The sequence below is a fragment of the Salvelinus namaycush genome, chromosome 6, assembly GCF_016432855.1.
Source record: "Salvelinus namaycush isolate Seneca chromosome 6, SaNama_1.0, whole genome shotgun sequence".
Taxonomy (NCBI): Eukaryota; Metazoa; Chordata; class Actinopteri; order Salmoniformes; family Salmonidae; genus Salvelinus; species Salvelinus namaycush.
In genome coordinates, this window is record NC_052312.1 from 23965462 (window position 1) to 23984856 (window position 19395).

General features: G+C 42.7%; 2 protein-coding genes across 2 annotated transcripts in view; one reads left to right on the forward strand and one right to left on the reverse strand.

Moving 5' to 3' along the window:
* Nucleotides 1-15960, reverse strand: part of col4a6 (collagen, type IV, alpha 6) — a 192651-nt gene extending 176691 nt beyond the window's left edge. Inside the window, exons 1-3 of the mRNA XM_038995304.1 lie at nt 15900-15960; nt 15600-15735; nt 15376-15421 (exon numbers count right to left, since the gene is read on the reverse strand). Of these exons, the coding sequence (XP_038851232.1) occupies nt 15376-15421; nt 15600-15610 (57 nt within the window). The 5' untranslated portion in view covers nt 15611-15735; nt 15900-15960. The remainder of the gene's footprint in view (nt 1-15375; nt 15422-15599; nt 15736-15899) is intronic.
* An 850-nt stretch (nt 15961-16810) lies between these two features.
* The window catches only part of col4a5 (collagen, type IV, alpha 5 (Alport syndrome)), a 94565-nt gene continuing 91980 nt past the window's right edge, over nt 16811-19395 (forward strand). The window contains exon 1 of the mRNA XM_038996251.1: nt 16811-17057. Within this exon, the coding sequence (XP_038852179.1) occupies nt 16968-17057 (90 nt within the window). The 5' untranslated portion in view covers nt 16811-16967. The remainder of the gene's footprint in view (nt 17058-19395) is intronic.

Genomic DNA, 19395 nt, shown 5'->3' on the forward strand with positions numbered 1-19395 from the left:
TATAATAACTACAACCTAAAACTTCTAACCTGGGAATATTGAAGACTCATTTTAAAAAGAACCACCAGCTTTCATATGTTCTCATGTTCTGAGCAAGGAACTTAAACGTGAGCTTTTTTATATGGCACATATTTCACTTTTACTTTCTTCTCCAACACTTTGTTTTTGCATTATTTAAACCAAATTGAACATGTTTGATTATTTATTTGAGGCTAAATAGATTGTATTGATGTATTATATTAAGTTAAACTAAAAGTGTTCATTCAGTATTGTTGTAATTGTCATTATTACAAAAAAATTATTATAATAATAATTAAAAATCGGCCGATTAATTGGTATCTGCTTTTTTTGGTCCTCCAATAATTGGTATCGGTATCGGCGTTGAAAAATCATAATCGGTCGACCTCTAATTGGGACAGCTGAAAAACCCTTTTGGCACCCTATTCTTTCTAAGCGTGTATGGGCACTGGTCAAAAGTAGTGCACTATACAGGGAATAGGGTGCCATTGGGGAGACAGCCTGTGAATGACCTTATCCATCAGTGGAAAGAATAGCTCAGAGCAGAAGGTAAGGGAGGGAAGGAGGGATGAACAGAGGAAGGATGATGTAGCCGGCTGGGTGGATTACCTGGCCTGGCATGAGCTGGGGAACAAGGGATGAAATGAGACGAATAGAGGGATGGAAAAAGGGAGGGAGGAAGCTAAATTACAGGGTAAAAAGAAGGGAACACACAGAGGGAGGGTTCTACATGGCTGGTAACATTGACACAGGTCTATCAGCTGCACCATAGCGTGTGTGTGTGTCCCCTAAATGATGGGTTGTGTTGTGGCTGGATCCTCCTAGCTCCTAGCTTTATACAAGGCTGTTTGTGGTTATGATGGTTTATTACATGCTATAAACACACACATTAACGTTTCTGAAGTCTTACCATAAGGTTTATAATGCAGTCTCTCTTATTATGAGGCTAAAATGTTTGCTCTCTATAGCCAACTTTAGCTATAGGGTCACAGCATTAAAAAACTTTGTAACTGACTTTAGTCTACCTAGGGCAAAGAAGAGAAGATTAGTTTACCTTGCACAGGCACTTTACTTTTTATATTTGTTATGAATCGTATTAGGGTGAGATGATTGAAGTAATGATGTTGTAGGAATCATAAGGATCATCAAAGCAAAGATGGACCGGATCTGTTGGTTTAGCTTAAAAACAGGCCTATAGGGGGGCCTATACAGGCCTATATTGAGGCCACGTAAACTATCTACTGAAACACAAAGAGAGAGAGGGAGAGAGACAAACTCTGCAGGGAGGGGTGGTGGTGCCGAGAGATAGAGAGAGAAGGGAGAAGGGGGGAAATGGCCAGAGGGTCGCTGGCATTAAGAGAGAAAAGACTCGGCATGTCCGACAAGCTAAGACAACACTTCCACCCAAAACCAAAATGGCGTCCCACCTCACTCACTGCCAAGAATAAATCAAATCAAACTTTATTTGTCACATGCGCCAAATACAAGTGTAGACTTTACCATGAAATGCTTACTTACAAGCCCTTAACCAACAGTGCAGTTCAAGAAGAGTTAAGATATTTACCAAATAAACTAAAGTAAAAAATAATAAAAAGTAACACAATAACGAGGCTATATACATGGGGGTACTGGTACCGATTCAGAGTGTGAGGTTCAGAGTGTGGGGGTACAGGTTAGAGGTAATTTGTACATGCCGGTAGGGGTGAAGTGACTATGCATAGATAATAAACAGCGAGTAGCAGCAGTGTACCAAACAAATGGAGTGTGGGGGGGGGGGGGGGGGTCAATGTAATAATTGATAATTGATAAAAAACTTATGGCTTGGGGGTATAAGCTGTTAAGGAGCCTTTTGGTCCTACACTTGGTGCTCCGGTACTGCTTGCCGTGCTGTAGCAGAGAAAACAGTCTATGACTTGGGTGACTGGAGTCTCTGACAATTTTATGGGCTTTCCTCTGACACCGCCTATTATATACTGTAGGTCCTGGATTGCAGGAAGCTTGGCCCCAGTGGTGTACTGGGCCATACGCACTACCCTCTGTAGCGCCTTATGGTCAGATGCCAAGCAGTTGCCATACCAGGCGGTGACGCAACCGGTCGGGATGCCCTCGATGGTGCAGCTGTGGAACTTTTTGAGGATCTGGGTCCCATGCCAAAACTGTTCAGTCTCCTGGGGAGGGAAAAGGTTTTGTTGTGCCCTCTTCACGACTGTCTTGGTGTGCTTGGACCATGATAGATCGTTGGTGATGTGGACACCAAGGAACTTGAAACTCTCGACCCGCTCCACTACAGCCCCGTTGATGTTAATGGGGGCCTGTTCGGCCTGTCTTTCCTGTAGTCCACGATCAGCTCCTTTGTCTTGCTCACATTGAGGGAGAGGTTTTTGTCCTGGAACCACACTGCCAGTTCTCTGACCTCCTCCCTATAGGCTGTCTCATCATTGTCGGTGATCAGGCCTACCACTGTTGTGTCGTCAGCAAATTTAATGATGGTGTTGGAGTCGTGTTTGGCCACACAGTCGTGGGTGAACAGGGAGTACAGGAGGGGACTAAGTACACACCCCTGAGTGGCCCCAGTGTTGAGGATCAGCATGGCAGATGTGTTGTTGCCTATCCTTACCACCTGGGGGCGGCCCGTCAGAAAGTCCAGGATCCAGTTGCAGCGGGAGGTGTTTAGTCCCAGGGTCCTTAGCTTAGTGATGAGTTTCGTGGGTACTATGGTGTTGAACTCTGAGCTGTAGTCAATGAACAGCATTCTCACATAGGTGTTCCTTTTGTCCAGGTGGGAAAGGGCAGTGTGGAGTGCAATTGAGATTGCGTCATCTGTGGATCTGTCCAATCTCCAATTGGAGTGGGCCTAGGGTATCCCAGGAGGATGCTGTAGATGTGAGCCATGACCAGCCTTTCAAAGCATTTCATGGCTACCGACGTGAGTGCTACGGGGCGATAATCATTTAGGCAGGTTACCTTCGCTTCCTTGGGTACATGGACTATGGTGGTCTGCTTGAAACATGTAGGTATTACAGACTCAGGGAGAGGTTGAAAATGTCAGTGAAGGCATTTGCCAGTTGGTCAGCGCATGCTTTGAGTACACGTCCTGGTAATCCATCTGGCTGGGCCCGTGGCTTTGTGAATGTTGACCTGTTGAAAGGTCTTGCTCACATCGGCTACAGAGAGCGTTATCACACAGTCATCCAGAACAGCTGGTGCTCTCATGCATGCTTCAGTGTTGCTTGCCTCGAAGCGAGCATAAAAGGCATTTAGCTCATCTGGTAGGCTCACGTCACCTTTTCAAAGATACTTCAAAGGCACAGATAGATACAGGAGACAGTAAGAAGAATACCCCTTCCCTCTCTTTCCCTTTTCTCCTTTTTCTAAAGTAGACAAAGTGTGATAAACAAACCTTAAGAAGAAGGAATGTTAGGCCACGACCCCCACCAATTACGCGCCAGCCCTCAGCTTTTGTGTTGCGCTGAACTCTGACCTTGTATTTACCTCAACCAATAAGGGGACAAGCTGACACTGTTCTATAGAGAGGTTTGATATTTGAAATGATGCCAGTGTGGGACATTCACCATGCAACCACTAGAACTACAACTGGTAGATGTATGGTTATTTCATAGGTTCTAAAGGAGAAAACATACAAACATTGCACTGATTCAGGTGCTAGCTAACAGACAAAATCCAAGATCTAATGTGCTCCTATCCGTGATTTAGATGTGATAAACACTGCTAAAAACACAAATAAAGAGTGTCATCACCGTTCCACCCCCGACACATTTGTTGGATGGTTTTAACCTTCATTGTGTTTATACTGCACAGAGAGGGCATTGCAAAAAATTCCTGGGTCTCTGCAAGTATGACTTGTCATCCTATCACACACACTGTCTGTTTTATAGAAGTCAGTAAAGATTCAAGACCGCAAGGGTAGACTATCTCATGACAGCTTTGCAAAGTCAAACTAGGGTTATCACCTTAACATTACAAACACAAAGTATAACATATAAGATCGGGTGGATATTCCCGTACACAAGGTATTAATGACAGAGCGAGTGGAGTGTGCAATGGAACAGAGCATAAGACTAGCTATAGTTAGTGGGTATGGGTATTGCATGGGCAATCAGGGTATAGATCCATTTAGATCTATGCGTAACACAGTGCCTTCGGAAAGTATTCCTATCCTTTGACTTATTCCACATTTTGTTACGTTACAGCCTGAATTCAAAATTGATGAAAAAAAATTTGCTCACCCATCTACACACAATACCCCATAATGACAAAGTGTTTTTAGAAATGTTAGCAAATTTATTGAAAATGAAATACTGAAATATTTCATTTACATAAGTATTCACACCGGTGAGTCAATACTTTGTAGAAACAACTTTGGCATAGTATTTTTTTGTTAGTCTCCAAGAGCTTTGCACACCTGGATTGTAAAATATTTGCACATTATTCTTTTTTAAATTCTTCAAGCTCTGTCAAGTTGAGTGTTGTTCATTGCTAGACAGGCATTTTCAAGTCAAGCCATATATTTTCAAGCCGATTTAAGTCAAAACTGTGACTAGGCCACTCAGGAACATTCAATGTCGTCTTGGTAAGCAACTCCAGTGTAGATTTGGCCTTGTGTTTAAGTTTATTGTCCTGCTGAAAGGTGAATTCGTCTCCCCGTGTCAGTTGCAAAGCAGACTGAACCAGGTTTTCCTCTAGGATTTTTTTGTGTGCTTATAGCTGTATTCCGTTTCTTTTTATCCTAAAAAAAACTCCCTAGTCCTTGCCGATGACAAAAATACCCATAACATAATGCAGCTACCACCATGCTTGAAAATATGAAGAGTGGTACTCAGTTATGGTTGTGTTGGATTTGCCCAAAGCACAACGCTTTGTATTAAGGACAAAACGTTTTTTGCAGTATTACTTGAGTGCCTTATGGCAAATAATAATGGCCTGACTGTATAGTTTATAGGTCTCCTAACGCTCTCATTGTAAGGGCCTTAGGTTATATGACCTGAGAAGAAACCAAAGGAGAGGAAGGAGAGAGAGAGAGACACAGAGGATAATATGAGGAAGGGGCAGTTTAGAACTCCTGTGGGTGTCATTTAAGAGGTACAGGAGTAGGTAGGTAGGTAGGGGGAGAGAGAGAGAGAGAGAGAGAGGATAATATGAGGAAGGGGCAGTTTAGAACTCCTGTGGGTGTCATTTAAGAGGTACAGGAGTAGAGAGAGAGAGAGAGAGAGAGAGAGAGAGACCTTTGCATCCTCCAGACCTAAGCCATGTTCCCCTGATTGAGAGAGTGCAGCAAGACCAAGAGAGATTCATTTTATTTTTATTTATTTAACTAGGGAAGTCTGTTAAGAACAAATTCTTATTTACAATGATGGCCCACCAAAAAGCCATCCTGCGGAGACGAGGGCTGGGATTAAAAATAGAAACATATATAAATATAGGACAAAACACACATCACGACAAGAGAGACAACACAACACTACATAAAGAGAGACCTAAGACAACAACATAGCAAGGCAACAACACATGACAACACAGCATGGTAGCAGCACAAAACATGGTACAAACATTATTGGGCACAGACAACAGCACAAAGGGCAAGAAGGTAGAGACAACAATATATCATGCAAAGCAGCCACAACTGTTAGTAAGTGTCCATGATTGAGTCTTTGAATGAAGAGATTGAGATAGAACTATCCAGTTTGAGTGTTTGTTGCAGCTCGTTCCAGTCGCTAGCTGCAGCGAACTGAAAAGACGAGCGACCCAGGGATGTGTATGCTTTGGGGAACTTTAACAGAATGTGACTGGCAGAACGGGTGTTGTATGTGTAGGATGAGGGCTGCAGTAGAAATCTCAGATAGGGGGGAGTGAGGCCTAAGAGGGTTTTATAAAAAGGCATCAACCAGTTGGTCTTGCGAGGGGTATACAGAGATGACCAGTTTACAGAGGAGTATAGAGTGCAGTGATGTGTCCTATAAGGAGCATTGGTGGCAAATCTGATGGACAAATGGTAAAGAACATCTAGTCACTCGATAACACCCTTACCTACCGATCTATAAATTATGTCTCCGTAATCTAGCATGGGTAGGATGGTCATCTGAATCAGGGTTAGTTTGGCAGCTGGGGTGAAAGAGGAGCGATTACGATAGAGGAAATTAAGTCCTGATTTAACTTTAGCCGGCAGTTTTGATATGTGCTGAGAGAAGGACAGTGTACCGTCTAAACATACTCCCAAGTACTTGTATGGGGTGACTACCTCAAGCTCTAAACCCTCAGAGGTAGTAATCACACCTGTGGGGAGAGGGGCATTCTTCTTACCAAACCACATGACCTTTGTTTTGGAAGTGTTCAGAACAAGGTTAAGGGTAGAGAAAATTGTTGGACACTAAGAAAGCTTTGTTGTAGAGCATTTAACACAAAATCAGGGGAGGGGCCAGCTGAGTATAAGACTGCATCATCTGCATTTAAATTGATGAGAGAGCTTCATACTGCCTGAGCTATGTTGTTGATGTAAATTGATTAGTGCGTGGGGCCTAGGATTGAGCCTTGGGGTATTCCCATGGTGATGGTGACTGTGGCTGAGTCAGCAGATTTTCTGACTTTATACACTGCACTCTTTGAGAGGTATTTAGCAAACCAGGCCAAAGACCCCTCAGATACACCAATACTTCTTAGCTGGCCCACAAGAATGGAATGGTCTACCGTATAAAAAGCTTTGTCTAAGTCAATAAAAATAGCAGCACAACATTGTTTAGAATCAAGGGCAATGGTGACATCAGTGAGGACCTTTAATGTTGCAGTGACACATCCATAACCTGAGCGGAAACCAGATTGCATACCAGAGAGAATACTATAGACATCAAGAAAGCCAGTCAGTTGATTATTGACAAGTTTTTCCAACACTTTTGATAAACAGGTCAAAATAGAAATAGGCCTATAATAGTTAGGATCAGCTTGATCTCCCCCTTTAAATAAAGGACAAACCGTGGCTGCCTTCCAAGCAATGGGAACCTCCCCAGAAAGCAGAGACAGGTTAAAAAGGTCGGAGATAGGCTTGGCGATGATAGGGGCAGCAACCTTAAAGAAGGGTCTAAACCATCTGACCCAGATGGTTTTTGGGGTCAATTTTCAGGAGCTCCTTTAGCAGCTCGGACTCAGTGACCTCCTGTAGGGAGAAACTTTGTAGCGGGGCAGGGGAAAAACAGGGAGAAGCATCGGGGATAGTTGCATTAGAAGGGGCGGGAGATGAGGAAATGTTGGACGAGCAAGGAGGCATGGCTGAGTCAAATTGGAATCCTGACTTGACGAAGTGGTGGTTACAGAGCTCAGTCATGTGCTTCTTGTCAGTAACTACATCATCAACATTAAGGGACATAGGCAGCTGTGAGGAGGGTTTATTCTCCAGGTCTTTAACCGTTTTCCAGAACTTCTTGGGGTTAGATCCACAGAGAGAGAACTGCTCCTTAAAGTAACTAACTTTGGCCTTCCCGGATAGCCTGAGTGCACTTATTTCTCATTTGCCTGAATGAGAGCCAGTCAGCCTGAGTGCCGAGCCTTTCACCAAATGCAATTCTTGAGGTGGAATAACTCTGCAAGATCATGGTCGAACCAGGGGCTGAACTTGTTTTTAATTCTCATTTTCTTATGGGGGCGTGTTTGTTAACAATACCACTGAAAATATCAAAACAGAAGGTCCAAGCATCTTCGACAGTGGGCATCAAGCTGATTCTATACCATTTTACAGAGGCCAGTTCATGAAGGAAGGCTTGCTCATTAAAGTTTTTTAGCATGCGTCTATAACAAATCAGGACAGATCATTTCACTAAGCAGCCATTACGAACACTGGCTGTAAAACAGTGATCACTAAGGTCATTACAGAAAACACCAGACTGATACCTATCAGGATTATTTGTGAGAATAGCATCAAGGAGAGTAGACTTTTCTGGGTGTTTGGAGTCATACCTTGTGGGATTGGTAATAATCAGAGAAAAATGTATGGAGTCCCATTGCTTTAGGACTTGGTCAGGTGGTTTAAGTATGTCCTGGTTTAGGTCACCGAGCAGGACAAATTCAGACTTAGTGTAAGGGGCCAGGAGAGAGCTTAAGGCAGGTAGGGTACAGGCTGGTGCTGATGGAGGACGATAGCACCCAGCAACAGTCAACAAGGAGCTATTTGAAAGTTTAATGCTTAAAACCAGCAAATCAAATTGTTTAGGGATAGACTTGGTGTTCATTGGTAAAGATTGCCACTCCCCCACCTTTGGAAGATCTGTCTTGGCGAAAAAGGTTATAACCAGAAAGGTTAACATAAGTATTCAAAACACTTTTCCTTAACCACATCTCAGTAATGACCAACACATCTGGATTGGAGCTGTGAACCCACAAGGGTCCACAGGATACTGCCTGCTGCCTACGCTTTGGCTTTTGCATTTCAAAACAGATTATTTTCAAAAGTTTTTTTTATATATATATATATATTTTTTTTTAAATATATTTTCCTTCTTTATTATTTTCACTTAACCCTGCCACCCATATTTTTTTGAAACCTTGTTTTTAGGAAGTCACCGCTAAAAACTGAACTTTCCGAAATAGCTGTTCCGAGCACATAAATGTCTCCTATTTTGTTTAACCCCAGGGAGCATATATTAACCCTCAATAAAACCTGTGACAATCTCAACCATCTAAGGTAATTTAGACTTAGGTCTGTAAGTGTTACCTCTGGCACTTTTTATCCTTCACTGAAATACACACACACACACACACACACACACACACACACACACACACACACACACACACACACACACACACACACACACACACACACACACACACACACACACACACACACACACACACACACACACACACACACACGCCATTGGTCACCTACAGCCTTCTATTGCATTCCACACAGGGAGTAGGGGAGGGTGAGGAGAGGGTGGGGGTAGGAACCACAAATCAAAAGTGATCAGTTGACTCACTTCGTGGAGGAATGTTCTACACTCGTAGAAAAAAAGTGCTCCAACATAGTTATTCGGCCTCTGAAAGGGTTCTACATAGAACCAAAAGGGTTCAACCTGCAACCAAAAAGGGTTCTTCAAAGGGTTCTCCTATTGGGGTCAGCTGAAGAACCCTTTAAGGTTCTAGACAGCACTTCTTTTTTTTAAGTGTAGAGGTGACACCTGTGGAGAGGAAGAGATCCCGACATGTTCTGCCAGGCAGCGAATTCCACCCAAGAGCGAGGGAGGGAGGGATAAGAGGGAGGGATGAAAGAAAGGAGGAGGGGGGGGGATGAGATAAAGGACAAAAGTATCAACGTAAACATTCAGATGACGAGTGGAAGAGGGCTAGACATGCACATGCACATCCACAAACACACTCCCTGTGACTCCATGTGTCTTTAACAAGACAGAATATACACATCTGCCTGTTGGAACTGTTCCCCCGGAGACAAACTCTAAACAACTTTATCCATATCATCTGAGTAATTTAATTCCTAACAACACTGCCTAACAACATGGCGGATGGACGTGTAAACAGATCAATAGAAATATAAACTCCCAATTCAAAGGAATTACAATATAAGGTTTTATGAAGCCATTATAAACCCTTCATGAGACCTTCATAGATGCTTCACGAGTCATTCATAACCAAATGTCATACTATAGGTTGTAATTGCCACATGTTCAGTATGGACCCAACAAGTAAAAGTGACAATCTATCTACAGACAGATGAGCCAAATGTTGATATGCTCCATCAGTGTTGATGTGGCCATGGCGTGTCTGAGATATCTCCTATCTATTTGAAGAGAACTGGGAAGATAGCCAGACTGACGCTATCTGACAAAATCCCCATTCTATTTGTCTCCTTTAGAAAACTCTCACTACTAAATATCTTTCTATGACATTCTGAGCAGTGCAGGGATGAACTCTCGTTTTCACTCAAACTCCCTAGATGCCACTTCCTGCAGTTTAAAAAAATATATTTTTCCTGTTCCTCCTGTCATGTAAACCTAGGCTTAATCTCACCCTCCTCCACCGCTCCTCTCCTTTCTTCATGGGTGTGTGAAAAACAGTTTGCCATCAGCTGTGTCAGACATCAGTCCAGCACTTCCTCCGTGGAGTGTTCATAGACTGACGTGATGTTCTGTTTTCAGACTGAAGAATTTTGTGCCCATCTATCAAACTGATAATTTAAAGGCAAATCCAAACTTCCACTCAAATTGAATTTATGCTTATCAACGTCTGATTTGGCTCGTTTGAACAGAAGTGTGTGACTGTGTGAAGACACTGTGTGACCTTGTGTGAGTGTGTCAGTGTTATCTCCAAACCCTGTGGATAGGGGTGTAATAAAGACATGTTATCTGTCTGCAGTAGCAGGGAGAGAGACGGACGGATAGGGGAGAGGGATGAGAGCGAGGAGAGGAGATAGAGAGAGGGGGTGGGGGGGTGGAGAGGGGGGGAAAGAAGAGGAAAGAAAGAAAGAGAGAGAGTGCAAGAGAGAGAGCGAGAGACAGCGAGAGAGAGAGAGAGAGACTCCTTACACGCTCCACCACCTCTCTCTGAGATACAGTAGGGTTGAGATTGGAACCACTTTGCTATCTCTGGCTAGTCTGGTTAACCACATAAACTCCTATAACCACACACACCATGGATCTCTGAACCTCTCCAGACCATACCTACCACAAAACTGTTACCATGGAGATGCCCACTGTCCCACTATTTAGAGGACCACCCAATGAAGTCATCCGTCACTCACTCAGGCCACACTCCCCAGGACAACAAAGAAGTAGGAGGTTGGACTAATGGATTGACTTACGCTTGATAACCTGACCACCATTGAGGGTGGTGATACAACAGCCAGGTCACCCGTGATACAAGTCAGTATTCAACGTACGTCCTTGTCTGAGGACGTCGGGACACTAGGTGGAAACTGGCCACTAGGGTCAACAGTGAGAATTGTTACAGTCAAGTAGTTTCAGTTCTACGAGGTCGTTGTGGAAGGGGATGGCGGATGGGCATAAGCATCTGCCTCTGATTCTAGATGTTGCAAGTTCTAAGCCTAACCCAAGCCTTAAACATGACCTTAATCATTCTGGGGTTAATGCCTAACCTTAAGATTTTGGTGTTAATGCCTAAACTTAACTTTAACTTAGATGACTCAGTCGACAATAAGGGATATAGGGAGGGACCGTTTTAATAATTAATCATCATTAACTAACCACAATAATAATAATTCTCAAGTGGAACCACAGAGAATGACCAGAAGGACTGGGCAAAAGCCCAAAGACAGAAAAACAATACTTATGTACAGTGGCAAGAAAAAGTATGTGAACCCTTTGGAATTACCTGGATTTCTGCATAGATTGGTCATAACATTTTATCTGATCTTCATCTAGGTCACAACAATAGTCACACACTAATTAAACTAATAACACACAAACAAGTATACGTTTTCAGGTCTTTATTGAACACACTGTGTAAACATTTACAGTGCAACATCTAGAAAAAGTATGTGAACCCCTGGATTTAATAACTGGTTTGGCAGCAATAACCTCAACCAAACATTTTCTTTAGTTGCGGATCAGACCTGCACAACCGTCAGGAGGATTTTTGGCCATTCCTCTTTCCAAAACTGTTTCAGTTCAGCAGTATTCATGGGATGTCTGGTGTGAACTGCTCTCTTGAGGTCATACCACAGCATCTCAATCAGTTTGAGGTCAGGACTCTGACTGGGCCACTCCAGAAGGCGTATTTCCTTCTGTTGAAGCCATTCTGTGGTAGATTTACTTCTGTGTTTTGGGTTGTTGTCCTGTTGCATCACCCAACTTCTGTTGAGCTTCAATTGGCAGTCAGATAGCCTTACATTCTCCTGCAAAAAGTCTTGATAACCTTGGGAATTCATTTGTCCTTCGATCGTAGCAAGCTGTCCAGGCCCTGAGGCCCCAAACCATGATGCTCCCTCCACCATACTTTACAGTTGGGATGAGGTTTTGATGTTGGTGTGCTGTGCCTTTTTTTCTCCACACATAGTGTTGTGTGTTCCTTCCAAACAACTAAACTTTAGTTTCATCTGTCCACAGAATATTTTGCCAGTAGCGCTGTGAAACATCCAGGTGCTCTTTAACGAACCTCAGACATGCAGCAATGGTACTCAATTGTGTTTTTTTTTGTTGATTATCTGTCGGCCCCAGCCGCAAACTCAGGCTCTGTGTGTAGTTAACAGACCCTCTTTGCCCATTCATCGCCAATTTACCTGTTGTTGTTGTTGTTGTTTTAGCTGATTAGCTGTTGTTGTCTTACCCGTTGTTGTCTTAGCTAGCTCTCCCAATCAACACCTGTGATTACTTTATGCCTCGCTCTATGTCTCTCTCAAATGTCAATATACCTTGTATACTGTTGTTTTGGTTAGTTATCATTGTTTTAGTTTACAATGGAGCCCCTAGTTCCACTCATCATACCTCTGACACCTCCTTTGTCCCACCTCCCACACATGCGGTGACCTCACCCATTATAACCAGCATGTCCAGAGATACAACCTCTCTTATCATCACTCAGTGCCTGGGCTTACCTCCGCTGTACCCGCACCCCACCATACCCCTGTCTGCACATTATGCCCTGAATCTATTCTACCACGCCCAGAAATCTGCTCCTTTTATTCTTTGCCCCCAACGCTCTAGGTGACCAGTTTTGATAGTCTTTAGCCGTACCCTCATCCTACTCCTCTGTTCCTTGGGGGAATGTGGAGGTAAACCCAGGCCCTGCGTGTCCCCAGGCACCCTCATTTGTTGACTTCTGTGATCGGAAAAGCCTTGGTTTCATGCATGTTAACATCAGAAGCCTTCTCCCTAAGTTTGTTTTTCTCACTGCTTTAGCACACTCCGCCAACCCTGATGTCCTTGCCGTGTCTGAATCCTGGCTTAGGAAGGCCACCAAAAATTCTGAGATTTCCATACCCAACTACAACATTTTCCGTCAAGATAGAACTGCCAAAGGGGGAGGAGTTGCAATCTACTGCAGAGATAGCCTGCAAAGTTCTATCGTACTTTCCAGGTCTATACCCAAACAGTTCGAACTTCTAATTTTAAAAATGAATCTCTCCAGAAATAAGTCTCTCACTGTTGCCGCCTGCTATCGACCCCCCTCCGCTCCCAGCTGTGCCCTGGACACCATTTGTGAATTGATCGCCCCCCATCTAGCTTCTGAGTTCGTTCTGTTAGGTGACCTAAACTGGGATATGCTTAACACCCCGGCAGTCCTACAATCTAAGCTAGATGCCCTCAATCTCACACAAATCATCAAGGAACCCACCAGGTACAACGCTAAATCCGTAAACATGGGCACCATCATAGACATTATCCTGACCAACTTGCGCTCCAAATACACCTCTGCTGTTTTCAATCAGGATCTGAGCGATCACTGCCTCAATCCGCTATGGGTCCGCTGTCAAACGACCACCCCTAAGCACTGTCAAACGCTCCCTAAAACACTTCTGCGAGCAGGCCTTTCTAATCGACCTGGCCCGGGTATCCTGGAAGGATATTGACCTCATCCCGTCAGTCGAGGATGTCTGGTCATTCTTTAAAAGTAATTTCCTCACCATCTTAGATAAGCATGCCCCGTTCAAAAAATGCAGAACTAGGAACAGATATAGCCCTTGGTTCACTCCAGACCTGACTGCCCTTGACCAGCACAAAAACATCCTGTAGCGGACTGCAATAGCATCAAATAGTCCCCGCGATATGCAACTTTTGAGGGAAGTCAGGCACCAATACACGCAGTCAGTCAGGAAAGCAAAGGCTAGCTTTTTCAAGCAGAAAATTGCATCCTGTAGCTCTAACTCCAAAAACTTTTGGGACACTGTAAAGTCCATGGAGAACAAGAGCACCTCCTCCCAGCTGCCCACTGCACTGAGGATAGGTAACACGGTCACCACCGATAAATCCATGATAATTGAACATTTCAATAAGCATTTCTCAATGGCTGGCCATGCCTTCCTCCTGGCTACTCCAACCCCAGCCAACAGCTCCGCTTCTTGGAATGTGTGTGTCTCAGTCTTAGTACAAAGACTAAGGCATCAAGAGTTAATGTTGTAATCTCCACCTTCCTAGAAAGTTGCTTGTAAATTCTGTATGTGTTGATGAATTACCAGTAAATCAGAAGAATGAATTAATTTCTAAGAAAGTGTAAACGATGACTTTAAAATGAGCCTATAATCATTATATCAGCTATAATCATCATTAAATCCTGATAACATTACCATACAAATTTGGCAGCACAAAAATCAAGGGAATATGGCAATACTGATGGCTACATACTATTGTTGAAAGTATGCAGTAAGTACAAACTTCCCATCGGAATGTTCTTGAGCACAATTATTACAATGACATGTTGGCCTACACCGTACAGTGAAGGAATTGCTCTCAGGTGTGGCTGGAGTCACGGGTAGTCTTAATGCAGTTTTGAATATTCATAAGGGGCGGGGTTGGAATCTTTCACAAATTTGAGCGGGCCTACCAAAAATGCAGTGATCTATTCCGTCCCAATTCTGCCTGTACAGACAGCATAAAAATTATTCAATAAATACTATTGTTGTAACTCATTCATGGGGATAAATTATGTACGTTTTAACTCTGTCAATTATTTTAAAATGAGAATTGTAATAATAGTAACAATTCCATCTCTACTGTCACTTTGATGTTGAAATAAAGAATACTTCCAAATGCGTAAAACTCAAATTATGTATGAAAAGTCAGTCAGCAATTTGACTGGTGGGCTCTTGTAATCAGCGTTCAAAAGTATACAGACAGTGTCCAATAAACACAAGACAAATATTTAAATTCCCCCAAAAGAGGATGGGTGATTCTCTGAGAAGGCATTACCCAATGAATCCAGCATAAACCAGGCACACTGTGCAATGTCATAGACAAAACTGCAGTGAGCAACAAAACTACACTGTGCGTGAATATGTTGTGAATTATTTACAATAATAATAATAAAAAAACTTTCTTCACATGTCTATATATATTTTTTAAATACATGTACAAGATGCAAGCGCCTGATACAAGCACTTGAAACAGCCTACATATAGCCCAAGGATACAGAATGTATGTACTGAGTGAGCACTCCACTCTGCGTAATAGATATGTGCATGTCCGTTAGTCTACACCGAGCCTGGTCATGCATGCCATTGTTTGCCACAATGTTGCCCTAAATTCTACATCTCAGGCTTGCAATGCAGCTATAAGAAGAAAAACGTCAAGGCTGTTGCCGCATAATTTGTTTGAAGATTATTATACATGCGCACACTTGATTCGAGAGGCACTAGAAGTTGAGGAAACACATCGCACTTACCCCGAGTGTCGCTTCTACTGCCCAGCTGACAGCGAGTACACAAATCCTATAAAATAAATAAACAATTATATATTCGTATGGCTTTTCAAATAATCCAATTCGCAGGCCTAATAACTTTGTAAGAAAGTATTCGCTCTATATAGTTGGCTACACAGAACAGCTGATAAGCAATGTCAAACTATACCACTCTGGCAACATATAATGTGTAGCTAAAATAAACGCACCAGAATTTCATTTTGAATCACGACTGGAAGAGAAAACTCAGGTAGTTTTCCTGTAGTGCTTCCCCAGTCCCGTCTTCCCTCCTAGCCGCCGCTACAAGTGCCAAGACGAGCTCATTGAAGAATCCAAAATGCGTCTCTGTTTCGAGAAATACGAGAAGCAAGAAGAGAGAGTTAAAGCAGTGCAATTTCAAAAAGGGGGAAGAATCACGCACCAAACGGTTATTTTCGTTAGCACTAGTTCAAATAGTTCGGTAATTTCGTCGGTTTGCGCTATAAATAATAAGGAAAGTTAAAACTCACCAAAGTTCAGTTGTGAAAACGTTCGTCCCCTGCCGGACTTGTTTCACGCACCGCAACTACTTCGCAGTGCATGAGAGCAGAGAAGAGGGGTGGGACTTAGCCATGTCACTCATATTCCATAGCCTACCTTTACCCACTTGTTACCACTTTAACGCACAAGTTAAAAAGCACTATTAGCTTACACTATCACTACTCGAATAAAGTGATAACAAGTCAATTAAATGTTCGTTTGATGTTTCAATTCGATTAAATATACCAAATATACATTTCGTGTGACAGGCTATGAATGTTGAGTGTTGAACGGTGAATGCTGAAAACACTTGTGATACCTTGAGTTTATATCTTGGGTTTGGTTGCTTTTATAGGCCTAAAGATGTTAAAACTGCACTATTCAACTGCAAAAGAGGAGAAAAATGAATGAATAACTGATCACTCGTCAAGAAAGGGTGATCTTTGTGGAATTGTCTACATAATACCCTACATTCCCTGACCTTTCCAAAAACGCGCCAAGTATTCCCCTAAATCAGTATGGTAATGACATGCAACATGTTAGGATGACGTTTTAAAATGTCAAATAAATATTTTAGCCTATGTAAAAACAGATTATTGTAACCTGAGGCAACGAAAAATTGCCCTACACTGGTGAGTGTATGTTTGCCACTGTAAAAAAAAAAGACCTACACCGAACTATAACTACTTATTAGTTGTATATCTTAGCATACAAACAAAACAATCTTTGTTTTTTGGTTTGTTTGGAAGTTCTGGGATATTGCACACTATATCGCACACAAGACCTGTTGAAGCAAGTGTCAGGGGCATGCGCATTGATCCAAAGTAGATCCGGCTGTAGCAGGTTGGCAGGTCGATAGAGAAAAAGTCAGTCAGGGGTTTGCAGAAGGGAACGGTTCCACGACTGGAAAGCTTGGAGTCGCCACAAGAATCTGTCTACTGCGTTCTGAAAATTATTCTGTTCTATAGCCGAGTTAGCAGAAGAATATGACAATTCTCTGATGTGTTTTTTTGTTGAATTTGTCAATGTTTAGTTGAGGCAGAATTGTTTTTTAAAAAATGAATAAAAACTTGAAGAGTCTGCGAAATCTCGCGGTGGGGTTAGTGCTCGTAACCCTGTGTATCGTGGTCCAGGAGTCGGAATCAGCGGTGAGTAGCCAGCCTACAATTACTTTCACACACTTGTCGATGTATTTCTAATGAATTCTAACCAATTCAAACCGTTAAAACAGCGACATGTTGCTTCAAACGGGCCGGACTCCAAACCCACCCGCGTCTTGTTGGCGAAAGTGTATAAATAGAGGGGATACTTTATAACAAGTGTTCATTTTCTACCCCCGGTCTAATAATAAGTCATGTTCTAGCCTACTTTTACCAAAATGTGTTTTAAACTTTTATTGCATGAATAATTATACTAATTATATATTTACACGGATGGTCCGTGCGTTATTATAGCGTTATTGCACAGTTACGAACAAGCTTCATTCCAGGGACCATTTGTCCGCGTTCGTTTTGTAGTTGTTCAGAGTTCTGAGAGAAGGAGTGCGGGCCACGGGAGCCCGGCTGTAGCTCGCGCGCATACATTTTTTTTCTTAGATCTGTTCTGCACCGGCCGACTTGTAAGAAGCATGTCGCACTGTGTATTTTCCTACTTTTTGTCCATTAATGTCAATGGAAAAGATTTTCTTGCAAGAAATTTGTCCGTGGCCCTCCTTGTAGAGTGGACACTGTTACAATGCGCACAGTTGCGATTATGTAGCCTGTTTATTTTGTATTTTTAGGGGTGCCATTTAAATAGAACTTTGACCAGAACATTGCAAGTAGAGAGAATGGGTGTTTTGCATTGCTTGTTAAAAAAGTGAGAGTTAACGTTATCCGCTGTCACTGCGTATTGGGGCGCATCACATCACACATGATGTCCAAGGTTACGACATTTTAATGTTTTACCCACAAAACTCTTCCGTGTCACAGGTACTCAATGAATGCATGTGATATTAAACAACAACCTATTTTACATGACACAAAGTTGGCATTAAAGGGACTCAAATTAAAAGTAAATTTATACAATTTATTTATTCGTCAGGTAGTAGTAGTAGCAGTGTATGCATCAGTATTTCTATTTAGTCATAAACAATATTAATAGTCATTAATTCATTGGTAAGTTGATCATAATTGACATCAATTAGCAAATGCTCTTCACAGTGAGTATGCAGTGGGCTTTGTTTATTTTACACGTGAAAAAGCAACAAAATAACTTTTGTCCCGGAACAATTCAATCAATGTGTAAATGCATTTCAACGAGACAGTGACACCCAGGGAGTAAAAATCAACATGTAGACATTCTCTCTCTCTCGCTCTCTCTCTCTCGTCAAAAATCTAAGTATAACAGTACTTCACTATCCTATGGAAATTAATATCATATTTCATTCATATGGATAACACTCATTGCTCACTGCACTCACAAAGTCAGACACAACCTGCACTGCACTCTTGCAGTGGAGAGAGTGAACTGAACTAGCCTTCTCAGGTGAGATACCGAGGTGTGGCTAGCTGTCAGAGCTAGAGGCAGAACAGAGACAGCTAACGCTACAGTAGTACCATAGACTACAGTAATAAGCTATACAACGAACCACTGGCACAGGGTAATAAATCACCAGCTTATGGTTAAGTTTAGTACTGAGGTTATGTTTAATTAGGGCCAATCTGATTCTAGATCGGTGGTTAAGGCGTGACGTCCGAGTGCCTTTCACTTCCCAGAGTGTCATTGTTGTCAAGGAGTTTCAAACAGAGGTGGAAGGAATGATGGACTCTTCCCTGTGCTCTGATTGGAGAGAGAGCTCCACTGTCCCTCTGGAATGTGCTTTATGTAGGGAACGGACCGCCCCCTTTGAGACTCCCATAGATGAGGTGACGAGAGAGAGAGCGGTAAAGGAGGGAATAAAGACAGGGAGGGAATACAGGGAGGGGAGGAGAGATGTAAAAGAGTTAATGAGGAAGATAGAAATAACTCAGGGATGAGGAAAGATAAGAGAAGACAGGAATGGAACAGAAAGGGAATATAGAGGAGGAGATGTAAGGAGTGGTGAAGGAAGAGTTGAAAGCTATGGAAGAAGCTATGGAAGAAAAGAGGGACAGTTTTGTCACCTTGCCAGAGAAGACTGACATGTGTGCTGTGTCTTTGGTGAGCATGTGGAATCCCGTGTCTATTCACAGTGCAGGAGAAAGAGTGAGGGAGAAACAGAGAGAGAAGGGAGAGCGAGATGGAAGGAGAGAGAGAACGAGAGGTGCTCGGAAAGAGAGAACGAGAGGAAGGGAGATGAGAGAATTTGACTTCAGTCAAGTCTGGCCTCCCTATATCTACTTACTGTAAGAACTAAATGTGTTTGGCAGCAGGCGGGCATCTCAGTGGGAATGGATGGACCATGAGAGTTCTCTCCTCTACGTGTGGACCAACTGACTTATTTCTGCATGTAGTGTCCTCAAAGCT